The 14,415-nt window shown below is 52.0% G+C and overlaps 1 protein-coding gene across 1 annotated transcript; it reads right to left on the bottom strand.

Moving 5' to 3' along the window:
• Positions 1-459: 459 nt before the first annotated feature.
• On the bottom strand, positions 460-14,098 carry NUDC (nuclear distribution C, dynein complex regulator). The gene is made up of 9 exons (XM_043990436.1): positions 13,867-14,098; positions 12,297-12,374; positions 2,800-3,003; positions 2,631-2,711; positions 1,867-1,986; positions 1,588-1,782; positions 1,249-1,332; positions 1,030-1,148; positions 460-763 (listed from the first exon to the last, which is right to left on the bottom strand). The coding sequence occupies exons 1-9, from the start codon at positions 13,945-13,947 to the stop codon at positions 712-714; spliced, it is 1,014 nt and encodes a 337-aa protein (XP_043846371.1). The 5' UTR covers positions 13,948-14,098; the 3' UTR covers positions 460-711.
• Positions 14,099-14,415: the final 317 nt, after the last annotated feature.

Below are 14,415 nucleotides of genomic sequence, written 5' to 3' on the forward strand. Positions count from 1 at the left end.
AAACAAAGGGACTTGGAGCAAGTTATTGGCATGGAGAATCCCAGGCAGGAAGTGAGGATAAGTAATGGGCTCCTATCTCCTAGGTGGCCCCCAGAGACAGCTCTGAAACAATCCTGGCTCCTGAAAACCTGGGTGAGTCTGTCACTTAAGGGTCCTAGAGCTGCCATTTCTAGTCCCTTCCAGATGGCCCCAACTGGGAGGCCCACAGCCCAGAAGTGCTCCTGAGAAGCCAATCTAGGCAGGAGGCTGTGGCCTCTCCCCTCTGGCTGCCAGGGCATTGGCCCCAGATACCTCGGGCGCAGCAAAAGACCTTGGCTCCCAGTAGGGAAGCAAACAAGGGGCCTCTGAGCTGGACTTTCCCCAGGGCCCAGGGGCAGAGGCCTCGCTCTGGCCATTCAGGGGCTTAGCCTTCTACACAGCAGGGGGCACCCTGGAAGGGGTCAATGCCAAGACAAGAGGTCAGGGGCAAACATTCCTTTACTTCTGTAACAGGCAGAGTGGGGATTACAAGCTGCTTTCTCCTCCCACCTTGGAGGCTCCAGGAATAGTCCTGCATGCTGCCCATGGGGCTGCAAGCCCACCTGGGGCCAGGAGTCCTGTGCCTGTCCCTGCATTACAATCCTGTCTCCAGGGGAGGTCTCCAACGAGGTCAGGCAAGGGGAAGGAGGGGCCTCGGACCCCAAGGGGAAGACAGCTAGGGGTGACAGGGCGCTAGTTGAATTTGGCTTTGGAAAAGTCCATTTCTGGATGCTGCTCCATAAACCTGTTGGGGGGGGGGAGAGAGAGAGAGAGAGTGAGTGCATGCCAGGAGATGAGGGAAAAGACTGGGCTTCCCTCTCCGATGCCCAGGGACAGCCATGCCCTTCCCCAGGGTGGGGCACTGACCGCCAGTAACCCTGGGCTTGGCCTTGCCCCAGAGATGCCCCTGTGGGTGCGGTGCTGCTATAAAAGCACAAAGATGGCAGTGGCGGCTGTCTTGGCCCTGGGCCAGCACCGCCTTCCTGGGAGGAGGGCCCCAACACCACTCACTTTTTCAGAATCTCCTGCTTCTTCTGCTCCTCTGAGGTTGGCAGGCCCATGGATTTCTGCCGCTGGTCATACATCATCTTCTCCACCATACTCCGGGTCTCACTGTCCAGGTCAGAAAGCTGGCAAGGGAGGTGGGCAAGGAGGAGGATGAGTGCCCCCATGCTGAGCCACCCTGGGCCCAGTGCCGGCCCAACTCAGATGCCCAGAAGCCCAGCTCACCTTGGAATTCTCTGGGTTGATCTTCTTGGTGTTGATCTCAGGGTCGCTGGACACCAAGCGGCTCCACCACTCCATCTTGTTGATCTGGGGGGGAGGGGGGGGCGCGGGGGAAATGGGTTATATGCAGGAAGCAACTCTTGGGGTTCCCACCCTAGAATCTCCCCCAAGAGAGCAAGCTGAGTGCTGAAGGGTTGGAGATGTCTCCTCACCCTCCTCATGCCCCTGGACTCCCAAAGTCCCCCTGCCTGCTCAGCTTCCCCAGGACACCCTCCTGCAAACATGCCCTGCTTCCTGGGTGCCACCCCCCACCCAGGTGACAGACAGTTGCTCGGGCTTCACCTTTTCCAGATGCACTGTCACCACCTTGCCGTCTTCAATGAGCCAGGAGCTCTCCTCCACCTTGACTTCATTGTACAGCTCACCATCGATGAGCGGGGGCTGCCCCTTCAGCCCCACCTGCAGATGCCGCCGCTGAATGTCCACAACCACATCCTTGCCCTTCAGCCGGAAGCTCACAGGGAAGGGCACAGCCAGCTGGAGGGTGGGGATGGGAGATGAGGTGAGGCCTCTTGGCTACAAGGAGCCCTCCTCCACACACCCTTCTCCCCAACCACTCACATCCAACTCAGACAGGGTCTGTGTCCACCGGTAGTGAGGGAGGTCAGCTCCGTTGCCTGGGTTAGGTCTAAGTTTCCCTTTGTCCTTTTCATCTTCTTCCTCTTCGTCATCATCGGCCTCCTGCTCAGAACCAGAGGTCAGGCTCCTGGCTCCCCTTCCCACACCCACTCCCATGGGAAGGCCCCGGGGAAAGAGCCAGCTTCGTCTGTGCAATGCCAAGGGGTTGGAGAAGCACCACAAACACCATGATCTGGGCCTGGGCCTGGCAGGGCAGATGAGAGCAACACACTTGAGCCCAGAGCTGGGCATCTCCCCCATCACAGGAGACCAGGGCAGAGACCCTGGTCCGTAAGAGGCCTCCCAGAGTAGGCTGGTGCTGCATTCACATACTTCATCAGGGACTGGTCACTTTGGTGTGTGCCCCGATCCCCGGCCACTGGCCGCCCAGTTTGTTACAGGGAAGACCTCTGGGATACAATCGCCTTCCTTCTAAGGGAAGACACTCTACCACTGCAGGTTAACTTGCCTAGAACCCTGGGAGGTGTGCCCAGGGTCACCCCAGCAGGTGAGATAATTAAGTGACTTGCCTAATCTGTTCTGGGAGAGTGCAACCAAAAATCTAGAACGGCCAAGGTCTGGCTCTTTCCAGTGCATTAGGAAAGGGGGCAGCATGAGAGTAATAAACCAAACCAATAATAAAGCCCTTGGGGGAAGGTGGTGGGGGCGCAGATACTGGCCATTGGACGCCCCGCCTCATTCTTCACCTGTTTCACTGCTGAGTTGGAAGCGTTGTTCAAAGGCTGAGCCGGTCCATCTCCATTCTGATTGTTTTCCTCGCCCTTCCTCTATGAAAAAAACAAGCATAGTGTGCCTGTGCTCTGGCCCAGCTGCCCATGCCCACTGTGCCACAAGGCCCTGGGGCCCCAGCCTCACCCGATTGATCTCCAGCTGGAGCCTCTCGGCCTCTTCGTCTGTCAGCTCCTTGATCTGGGGCCCAGAGGCCTCCTGTTGGGTCTCTTGGGCCAGTCGAGCTGCACGCTCGGCCTTCTCTCGCCGCTCAGCCTCCTGCCTCGCCTGCTTTTCTCGCCGCCCCTTCTGGGCCAACTGGTTGTGGTGGCGGAATGTCTCATTGATGAGCTGGAGGAGAAAGGATAGAGATGATGCCTAAAAACAGCTGAGATGGGAGAGACCGGAGCCTCCCCGTCTTCTCCGTCCTCCTGCATCACTGCCTTGGTACCCTGGGAAGAGCTACTCTAACCCTGGCTACCCTCCTAGGCCTGCAGCTGGAGGCTGCAGCTCTGCCTGACACCTTTTCTTCCTACTTTCCCTCTTAATGTGGGAAAGTTTCAATAACCCTATTAGCCCACAGAAGAAACCCTGTCCTATGTCTAAAAGAGGCTTAAGAAACAGGTAGTCTCCAATCAGATGCAAACGGTGGAGCTTCTGGCTGGTACCCAGCCACTTAAGGACTCATACATGGTTCTCTTGTGGGGCTTGGGAGTTGCCACCCATTCCTAATGGCTTCTGGCAATGGAAAATCATATCCATGTTGTGGAAGTAAAAGACTCATCTTTCTTCAAATCACTGCTTGACATGATGAGATGGGAAGAGGGTACCAGAGTGAAAGGAACAGCTGTGGGGGCAGTGATGAGAGCTTGGCATCAGCAGATGCGGGTCAAGGCCTGGCTTGGCCACACAAGCTCGGGGAAACAACTTCCCCTTTCCAGGCCTCTCAGAGAACCCGAGTTCTAGGGTTCCAGCTGTCTCTTCTACAAGCTAGCTCTGCCAGCCTAAGTGATGAGGAAGGTCCTGTCCAGCTCTAAAGGTCTATTTCAAAGCACCACCCAATGAAATTAAACACAAACACCTCCCATGTAAAGCAAGGATTGCTCTAGACATCCCATGAGTAGGACTCCTCTTTGAAAGGGAAAGACTCCCCCAACCCGAGGCTTTGTGTTCTGAGATGACCTGGAAGTCATAAAACTAAGCTCCTTGTTTTACAGATGAGAAAGCCAAGGGTTCCACCTTGCCCTCAGTCACCCAGGTACTAAGTGGCAGAGCTGCGACGTGGGGCCTGCGGCCCAGGCAGGGGACAGTCATGGCCTTTCCCCTGCTTGTCAGGGTTGCTCTAGAAGGGGCCCATTCCTGCAGACTAGACCCTACCCCCTTGCTTCAGTTCCCCTGGGCTTTCTCCCAGGAAGAGCCCAACATCTAGGAGTCTAGGGCCTGTTGGTTCCAGGGCAAGGGGTAGCAGCAATCTCTCAAGGAACAGCCCTCCGTGCGATTCATAGCCTCAATAAACAGTGAGCCAGCTACACAGGAGCAGGGTGGGGAGGCCCTCGAGAGGCCAATCCATCCCTGCAGGTCCTCATGCCTGAGCTCAATAACCCAGAAGGCCCTTCCTTGGGGGAAGCCTCTTCCACGGCTCTCCCACCCCAAAGCAGGACCACTGAGTTCTATGCAGTCACAATCTTAACTGAGGCCAACGAACAATGAGAATAAAGATGGTGGCGACAGCACTGGTCCAGCCCCGACTGCTCCTAACACCGTACTAAGCATTGTACAAGTATCTCCTTTGACCCTCAGAACTCTGGAAGGGGATTGCTACCATTTCCCCCATTTTACAGCCGAAAAGAAAACAACCAGCCCCGATCCCCGGCCACTGGCCAAAAGCCAGTAAATGTCTAAGCATGGATTTGAACTCAGCTCTTCCTGACTCCAGGCCCAGCACTTTGTCTAATGCATCACCAGTTGCCTTGAACAAATCAGTGACCTGGAGCCTGAGGTGAATGTGGAACATGGCAGAGGTCAAGGGCTCAGCGTGGGAGAGACCAGGAGCTGGACTGAAGTTGAAGGCTTGGAAGGTCCTTGCCAATCTGTGCCTGGGCCAATCCAATCCCCTGTCTGGAATCTCCCAACATCCCCTTCTACCAGCAGATGCTGTAGCCCACCCGACTGGGACAAAAGGCACCAGCAAAACAGAAGAGGCTGAGACTGGCCAGAGCAGTGCCCTGGGGAGGGGTGGGGGCTACTGCCACCACCCCGCCTCCAGTAATGCAGGGAGAAAAAGGAACCCACAGGAAATCATCACTGAATAAGCTATCAGGTTAGCGCACAGAGGGATTGCCTCACAGGAACCTTGCTCCTAAAGCATAAATTACCAGGACCTTGAACTCAAGCCATTTGCCAAAACCAATGGCCAAAGGGAAGCAGGGATCACCGGCCTCCCTTTGCTGGGCTCCAGGTTGTCCCAGTGAGTCAAGTCCCCTCCCTAGAGGCCCCAGGGCTTAGTGAAGGCTAGGGGTGAAAGGACTGGGAGGGAACAGGTCACAAGGCAAATGCCTTGCCTTCTTGACCTCCCCGGCAGTTGGGCCAACAAGGTTGTCTGCAAACAGCCACGGGTCTCAGCTGGGTGGCCCTCTCAGGCCACAGACCTGATGCTGGCAGGGAGGACAGGTGGAATGCAGCCAAGTGTCCTTTCTGCTGACATGTTTGAAACCTGGGGCCCAGGAATGAGAAGGAGGGATGTCAAGAGGGCTCCTATTCTCCCACACCCACAGAGCAGCCTGGGAGATAGGGGTGGTGGGAGGTGTGGCCACAAGGGTTGGCTTTGGGCCCTGCCTAGAACTGGGCCCCGGAGCTGCCAAGGAAAGCAAGGGATGCTTCCAAGCATCCTTGTGGCTCCTGCCTGCTCCTGTCCTGAGGCACCCCCAGGACACCTGCAAGCCAGGAAGCATCCGGTGGTCTAGCATGGAGAAGGGGGATGAGGGCAAGGCCCGTGATTATTTTCTCGACTGAGGGAGATGCTGTCTGCAAAGCAGAATGGAGACAACAAGCAGGAACTAGGGAACCCTGAGGAAAAACCTAAGGGAGTGAGAGAGAAAAGGTATGAGCTGTATGACACCCAACTAAGAGAGAGAAAGGCATCTCCCGCCATTACCACAGGCTCTCAGAGTTGGAAGGGACCTTAAAAGCCATCCTATCAGGGGCAGTTAGGTGGTGCAGTGGATAGAGAACCGGCCCTGGAGTCAGGAGGACCTGAGTTCAAATCCAGCCTCAAATACTTAACACTTACTAGCTGTGTGACCCTGGGCAAGTCACTTAACCCCAATTGCCTCACCAAGAAAAAAAAAAGCCATCCTATCCCTGAGCAAGAATCTGCCTGCAGCCTGTCCGAGAACCTGTGGTGAGGTGGATCACAGCCTTCCCAGGGCCGCGCACTACTCCACTGCTGAATGCCTCTGCGCCACTCCCCCCAGGCGCCCTCTTCTCCAGGCTCAAAACCTCCTGGCTCCTTTAGCTGCTACAGCTCATCAGAATCCCCCAAAAGAGGCATCATCAGGGCAGGAATCAGTGCATCTCTTACCTCTCTGCCCCACCTGGCCTTAAGACTGCAGGCCATCAGTGCTTCTGATAAAGGCCTCATCTCTAAAATATATAGGGAATTAAATCAAATTTATAAGAATCCAAGTCATTCCCCAATTGAGAAATGGTCAAAGGATATGAACAGGCAGTTTTCTGATGAAGAAACCAAAGCTATCTATTCCCATATGAAAAAATGCTCTAAATCTCTAATGATTAGAGAGATGCAAATTAAAACAACTCTGAGGTACCACCTGACACCTATCAGATTGGCTAAAATGACAAAAAAGGAAGATAATAAATGTTGGAGAGGCTGTGGGAAAATTGGAACACTAATGCATTGTTGGTGGAGCTGTGAGCTGATCCAACCATTCTGGAGAGCAATTTGGAATTATGCCCAAAGGGCGATAAAGCTGTGCATACCCTTTGACCCAGCAATCCCACTTTTAGGTCTTTTGCCCAAAGAAATCATGGAAGGGGGAAAGGGACCCACATGTACAAAAATATTTATAGCTGCTCTTTACGTGGTAGCAAGGAATTGGAAGTTGAGGGGGTGCCCATCAATTGGGGAATGGCTGGACAAGTTGTGGTATATGAATACAATGGAATACTATTGTGCTGTAAGAAATGATGAGCAGGAGGAGTTCAGAGAAACCTGGAGGGTCTTACGTGAGCTGATGATGAGTGAGATGAGCAGAACCAGAAGAACATTGTACACAGTATCATCAACATTGAGTGTTGACCTACTGTGATGGACTATATTCTTCTCACCAATGCAACGGTACAGAAGAGTTCCAGGGAACTCATGATAGAAGAGGATCTCCAAATCCAAGGAAAAAAAAAGAAAGAAAGAACTGTGGAGTATAGATGCTGATTGAACCATATTATTTCTTTTGTTTTGGGTGCTGTTGTTTTTTTTTTCTATTTTGAGGTTTTGCATCACTGCTCTGATTCTTTCTCTTGTAACAGGATCAATGCAGAAATAGGATTAATGTTATTATGTGTGTGTATATATATATATATATATATATATATATATATATATATATATATATATATGTATATGTATATATGTATGTATATGTATAGAGATATAGAGATATAACCTATATCAGATTACCTGCTGTCTAGGGGAGGGGGGAGGGAGGGAGAAAAATCTGAAATTGTAAAACATGTATAAACAAAAGTTGAGAACTATCTTTACATGTAACGGAAAAAATAAAATATCTCATAAAAAAAAAGACTGCAGGCCATTACTGACTGTCCCCCCACACCCCCCAACCCTGGACTTCAGAAGTTAATTTTCTAAGCTGGTCTCATCCTGATTATTTCTGAGCTCACCTAATTTTGACTGCCAGTGTGGAGGCCATTTGAGCTTCTGCTTGTCCCCACCCCCAACCTCAGGTCATTTGTAAATGTGCTAAATGCCCCACTCTACCTCTATCCAACTAACTGGTAAAATTTAAAAGCTGCCCTGTGCCAAGCTCAGAGCCCCAAGGCAGGCCACAAAGGAGCAACATCATGATCCCCCTCCATGCCTCCTCTTGGAGGCTGGATGTTCAAGGCCTTCTGGACCAGCCTTCCTGTAGCAGAGGTGCTCTGTGAGAAGCCAGGTCCCCCAATCTGCCAGTCAGGAGAGCAGTCTTCTCTGAGCTGTGCCCCCTCTGGGCATTCTCTCCACACACCCTCTTTAAGAACATGCTCCAGACTTCCACCAGCATTCACAGTCACTCTCACTGGCCTCCACAATGCTCCACTCCCTTCCATTCTGAAATCATCAACCATCCCTTCTCCTGCACCGCCTGCGGCCCCTCTGCCATTCTCTAGTGGCTCCCACCAGCTCAGGGGCTGGGCCTGGGACTCCCTTCTCCTCCCCATCAGGACAGCTAACAGCAGAGCAGGGGAACACAGCTCCAATTAGCTTCTGGCCGGGTTTTCAATTCCCTGATGTGGCTCTTTAGAGTTTCTCCAGCACTTCTGCCACAACACAGCAGTTTAATGCCCATTATTCTCCATATCTGATCAATGGAGGGCTTAAGTAGTCAGGTCCATCACTGGCCAAAAGAGCCAAATGCTAAGTGGCAGAGTTAAGACTCAAAGCCAGACTTTTGTGGGTCAAATATATCTTCTCTAACAGTCAGGGATCGTCCGCTCCAGCCAAATCCTCCCCTTAGAAGCCCTGCTCCTGGTGGATAAGACTGGCCCAGAAGCCAGGCACCAGCCATAGGCCTCCCAGAGAACTCTGGGCCAGGAGGGTTCGAGGGCATGGCAACTTAGCCCAGGAGCCCAGAAAAGGTTCGCCTCAGGAAGATGACCCTAAAGAGGGCTGACCTGGCTGACATCATCGGGCTATTTCTTAGCCTCACAAGATGAGGGGCCCAAGGCCTCTATCTCAAGTAAGGTCTAGCCAAAAAAACCCAAACCTGCGATGACAGGATGGAATCCCTAGGGACCGTGGCCACCTGCTGATGACAATCTGTCCAGCCCCACCTTGGAGGGCTCAGCAAGGCAATAGCCAGTGACAACCAAGCCTTAGGCAGAGCTTTAGAGAGCTAAGAAGGGCCTCAGAATCCCCCAAGTCTAACCCCCTCATCTCACAAGAAGGAAAAATGGAAAGAGAACCCCCTCACCCCTCCCACACCCCACAGCCTGCTGGCCTGGCCACCTTGAAGGGAGCTATGCAATACCTGCCGTCACTGGAGATGGCTGGGGGGAACAGGGACACAGAGAATTCGGTTTGGGAAAGGGGAGTTTGGGGTTTTTTGGCAGGGCAATGAGGGTTAAGTGACTTGCCCAGGGTCACACAGCTAGTAAGTGTCCACTGTCTGAGGCCAGATTTGAACTCAGATCCTCCTGACTCCAGGGCTGGGGCTCTGTCCACTGGGCCGCCCAGCTGCCCCAAAAGGGGAGGATTTCTAAAGCTTCTCAATATGTCTGACGAAGGGGCTCAGGGAGCGCAGGACAACCAGCTGTCTTCATCCTCTCTCTCCTTGTCATTAGGGACTGGCCCAGTATTTCAGTACCTCGGCCAGCTGGCCCCTTACATCTGAGTCATTCCCCAGCACCTAACATGCCTTTGGGTCATTTCAGACAAGATCCTAGAAGCCCAGACCTCGTGCTGGAAGGTGTCTTAGGGGTCATCTGCTCCAACCTTCCCATTCCACATCTTTCAAGGACTTCCCCCAGGGAAGGAAAGGGACTTGTCTGACCCTAAAGTCAAGACTCTTTTTACTAGTTCACAGATTTTCCTGGCCATGTGAGAGCAAGGAAGTGTGTGTGTGTGAGAGTGAGAGAGAGTGAGAGAGTGAGAGAGAGAGAGAGAGAGAGAGAGAGAGAGAGAGAGAGAGAGAGAGAGAGAGAGAATTAAGACTGAGGGACAGATGAAGCCATCAGCAAAGCAACCTTTAAATAACTAGAAATGGAGCTGCCAGGAAAAATGATTTTGTTCACTTACAGCTTTTTTTGGAGCTAAGTACTAACAAACATCATCTTCACATAATATACTGGAAAAACTGAAGCCATTCACTGAGAACTCCCTCTTGTTATCCCTTCCTCCTGTCACATCAGTCAGTTGGATGCTCTCTTCCTTCACCTTCTCACGGAATTAGGTGAGCTTTCTTTCTGCCACAGCAAAGCCCACTACCTCCCCAAGTGATCCCATTCGTCCATGTTTTCTACAGCAGACTGGCCCCTTCTAGAGGCCCCATGTTCCATTGATCGTCAATCTTCCCCTTTCTGTCTTACTGGCTACTTTTTTCCTACCTACCCACGTCTCCCCCATTCTCCAAAAGCCCGTATCTATCCCTGTTGTCAGCCTCTCTCTCCTCCCTTTTGCGGCTAACCTCAAAAAGTCCATTTACAATCTGGGTCTCCCAGGTCCTTCTGTCTCACTCTCTGCGCTCTGGCTTCCTACCGCCCCATTGTAAACTGCCCAACCCAAAGTTTCTAGTGATCTCTTCCTTGCCCAATCCAATGGCCTTTTTTCAATTCTCTTCCCTCCTGACCTCCCTGCAGCCTGACACTGCCAATGACCCTCTTCTCTTTGGTAATCTCTCTGGGCTTTTGTGACAGTGCTCTCTACTTCTCCTACCTACCTACCCACCCTTTCTCAGTCTCCTTCAGTGTTACCTTCCTCTAGGAAAAGCCTGTGAACCTTGAGTGTTCCTTAAGGTTCTGGCTTGGACCCTCTTTTCCTCTCTCCTTCCAGAGTTTCACTTGGTAATTGTACCAGATGCTGTGGATCCAGTTATCATCTCTATGCTAAGGGTTTTCAAATCTACTTAATCTGTTTTGACCTTTCTGTTGACCTCCAGTCTCACATCTCCAACTGCCTATTGGACATTTCAAAGGGGACCTCCCCATGTTATCCTGGACTCAAAATGGCCCAAACTGAACTCATTCCCTTTCCTCCAAAGGTCTCTCAGTGCTAACTTTCCTATTACTGTCAAGGGTACCGCCTTCCTCCCGCTTACCCAGGCTCCCCACCCTGGTGTCATCTTCAAACCCTCCCTCTCTCCTCCAACCCCCTATATCCAACCTGTTGCCAAGGCCTGTTGATTCCTCCTTTATAAGATCTCTCCAATACAGCCCCTTCTCTGATATTGTCACCACCTTGGTGCATGCCCTCATCACTATACACCTGGACTAATGCAATACCCTGCTACTTGGTCTCTCTGGCTCTAGTCTCTTCCCATTTCACTTTATCATATCATCATTTCACTCAAACATCAGTGATTTTAAGTCTGGGTCCAACTCAATCTCCATCAATCTCTCCCTGCTACCCCCTACCAACACACACTTCAATCAACTCCAGTGGCCCCTATCACTTCCAAAATCAAATATAAAATTCTCTTGTTTGTCATTCAAAGCCTTTCCTAACCTGCCCCACCCCCCTATCTTATTTGTCCACCCTTGAAGCACACTGCCTCTCTCTGTAAACTGTGTGCTCCAGGAAGGCAGAGGCTATTTTTTGTTGTTCTTTGTATCTCCAGTTCAGCACATGCCTTGGTGATTAATAAATGCTTGCTGACTTGACTAATATGAAAAGCCAATTATTTTAAACCAGAGTATGTGCAGTCAATTTCTATCCTATACACACCACAGGGCAGCAGAAATAAGGGAATACCTTGATGACAAGCAGATCTCTTCAGGAAGCATGTGTAACAGCTGATGGAATGCCTCAGACCTAGCCCATACTTTCCCACCTCCACACTTTTGTTTACTGTTTCCCTACATCTGGAAGATCCATGCAGCTTTTTCATCAAATCTCTTCCTGTATTAGTTAATTCTGTTGGTGCTCTCCAGAGGGATCTCTATGAAGTCTTGCATTACGTTTTCTCTAAACCTGTACCTTCCCGAGTGGGTGGAACAACACAATAAATACTCTTTGCTTCCTATTCCCTATGTGAACTCAAACAAGCCATGTTTCTTCCCTAGGCCTCAGTTCCTCAACTGTAAAGTGAAGAGGCTGGCTTACTGGTATCTGATTCCCTTCCTTGGGAATCATGGGAGGCAGTGTGGCCTAGAGCAAAGAATCCTACAATGTAGGCTTTAATTATGGATCTGCTCCTTCCAGGGGGGGCTGGTATACACCACATCCAGGCCAGGGTTTTCAGGCAGAAAAGTCAGCTGAAATACCAGCCCTGCCATCTACCACCTTGAGCCTCAGTTTCCTCAGCTGTAAAATAAGGGGGTTAGAATAGATGACCTCTACAATTCTAGGAAAGCTCATTCTAAAATTATAAAAACAAAACGTGAAATGCAAAATTCCTGCCACAGCCACCACTCCTGCTGGGTGTCCAAAGGCCCTTCGAGGTTTCTGCAGACCTGGAGTCTTGCTGCTCTGCCCTGTGTGATCTTGTACAAAGCTCTCATGGTCAGTCATGGGGGCTCAGGCCAGAAAAGACTTGGCTGTGCTGCCCCCAATGGCTCCCTAAGCACTTGAGGCAACGGAGAGGAGGTCTGTAAAATGGAAAAGCTTCCAAACAAAAGGGGAGCCAGGCGGAATGCAGCTCAGGGCCCATCCCCAGGATATTCTGACCACTAGGCCACAAAGCCCCACAGCTCACCTTCTCGGCCATCCCCTCCTCGCCACCAATGAAGAAGTCCGTTTTGCGCCGCAGGAAGCTGAAGAAAGTGTTGACGAGCTGGAAGACAGAGGGAGAGGGCTGAGGGTGCAAGCTCAACGTCCAGGATTCTCCTAAATGGTTTTTAATATCTGTCTGATAATGGACTTGCTCAATTTTTCAGCTTGCCCTGAGTAGCTGGAAACCAGAAAATCATCTATGATGTAAACATCCTTTCCCTCCTTCCAATCCCTGCCCAAGCCCATCTCCTCAAGGATGCCAGATCCAGTCACTGCTCAGGAACTCTACAACCACCCTTCTCCTCCACTATAAACTCTACATGTCTGGACAGTATGTTTTAAAATGTTGTTTGTGTATTCTGTCCCCAGTAGCTATGAAAGCAGCTTGCTCTTTTGATTATTCCTCTTTAGAGAGAGGACTATACCTTCTACCCCAAAACCAGTACAAAAAACGAACTGCTTCCTTAGCCTAATTGTCTATGCAAGGGTGGAAGGGAAGGGTATGGGAATAAGACCAGCTGGATGATGATTGTTAGAGGGCTGTAAAGACTGGAGACAGTGGCTAGGGAGAAGAGGATGGCTGTGGACAGGACTCAGGAGAGGGGGCCTAGGGAAAGAGTTTAGGGAAAAGGGGGGAGGCAGGCAGGAGTAAAAAGACCTGGGAGACATGGTTTGGAGGGATGGAATAAGGAAGGAAAACATGGGGAATAATGAAGAGACTGGAGGAATAGAATGGAGGGAAATCCAGAGAGGACTTGAGGTGGTTGAGAGTATCAGTCTGGAGAAGAGACCCAGAGAGTAGGAACAGGATACACGGGAGACCTGGAAGGGAGTCAAGATTGGGGGGGGGGGGGGAGGAGGGTGGAACAAGGGAGAAGGAGAAAGACCTGGAGAAGATTTAGAATGAGGGAAGAGAGAGACCTGGAAGAAATCAAGATGGGGGCGGGGAGGGGAGATCAGGGAATCAAGGATGAGAAATGGAGGGGAAGGGGGGCGGGTTGAGAGCCGCAAATTAGGATAAAGAATAGGGAAGGGAGAAGAGATCTGAAAGAGATCATCGTGGAGAAACCTGGGAAACATTCAAATGGAAGGAGGAAGGAGTGAAACTGTATTTAAGAATGGTGATGGGGAGAGAGCATGAAGCAGGAGAGGGAAGGGGGAGATCAGCAGGCAAGAATGGAGGCGGGGGTGGAGATCTGAGATCAAAAAGGGAGGGGGAAAATCTGGAGACGAGGATTGGGAGGGAGGAGAGCTGGACATGGTATGAGAAACTGGAGATCGGGATGGGAGGAGACCCGGACATTGGGATGGGCTGGGAGGCAGAGATGTGGGGACCAGAATAGGAAAGACTGCGAGGAGGGAGATCTGGAGACCAGGATGGGAGAGGATGGGATCGGGTTGGGGGAGATTAAGGTTGGGAGGAGGGAAGCAGGGTGCGGAGGCGGAGGAGATGGGGCGCCAAGGCCGGGCACCCTGACCGCCCCGAGCAGCTCGGGCACGTGCGGGGCCGCCGGTCTCTCTCTCTCTCTCTCTCTACCGATGCGACCCGTTACCTCCTGCACGCCACCCTCGTGCTGCTGGGCCATGGCCAGCAACATGCCGTCGAAGCGCTCCTCTTCCTGCTCCCCGCCCATCTCGCCGGCCGCTAGACTCAGCTACTCGTACAGATCCCGATCTGGCCCCACTCCCGCTCCCGGGGCCGCTCCAACGGTTCCCTGCCGCCACCTCCGCCTCCACCTTCCTTCCGCAGTCGAACCGGAAGCGCGGCCGTCGCTACGCAGCCTCAGACTCGCCGAGCTCGGCATTCCTCAACCCGCCTCGCCGTCCTCGGCCAATAGCTGAGCGAGAAAGTGGCCTTTCCGCCTGATGATTGGCTGTCGCCACGACCAATAGAAAAGAGCATCCGGGGGCGAGAGGAGGAGCTAAATCAGACCGGTTGTTTGGCGTGTGTTGCTATGGTTACCAAGTGCCCTCGAGCTTTCCAGAAAACTCTAGGCCTAACTCATTGCATGGGGATCACAGGTTAGGAGATAAAAGAGTCAGACTTGCCTCCTGTCCTTCTCTCAGGACAGTCCCCATCTGTAAAGTCCCAAGCTCCTAAA

Source organism: Dromiciops gliroides, chromosome 3, assembly GCF_019393635.1.
Source record: "Dromiciops gliroides isolate mDroGli1 chromosome 3, mDroGli1.pri, whole genome shotgun sequence".
NCBI lineage: Eukaryota > Metazoa > Chordata > Mammalia > Microbiotheria > Microbiotheriidae > Dromiciops > Dromiciops gliroides.

Coding starts and splice junctions, on each gene's coding strand:
- NUDC (XM_043990436.1), bottom strand. CDS start 13,947: ATGGGCGGGGAGCAGGAAGAGGAGCGCTTCGACGGCATGTTGCTGGCC. Junction 1,783..1,866: donor AGACCCTGTCTGAGTTGGAT/GTGAGTGGTTGG, acceptor CCCACCCTCCAG/CTGGCTGTGCCCTTCCCTGT. Junction 764..1,029: donor AAGCAGGAGATTCTGAAAAA/GTGAGTGGTGTT, acceptor CCCCCCCAACAG/GTTTATGGAGCAGCATCCAG.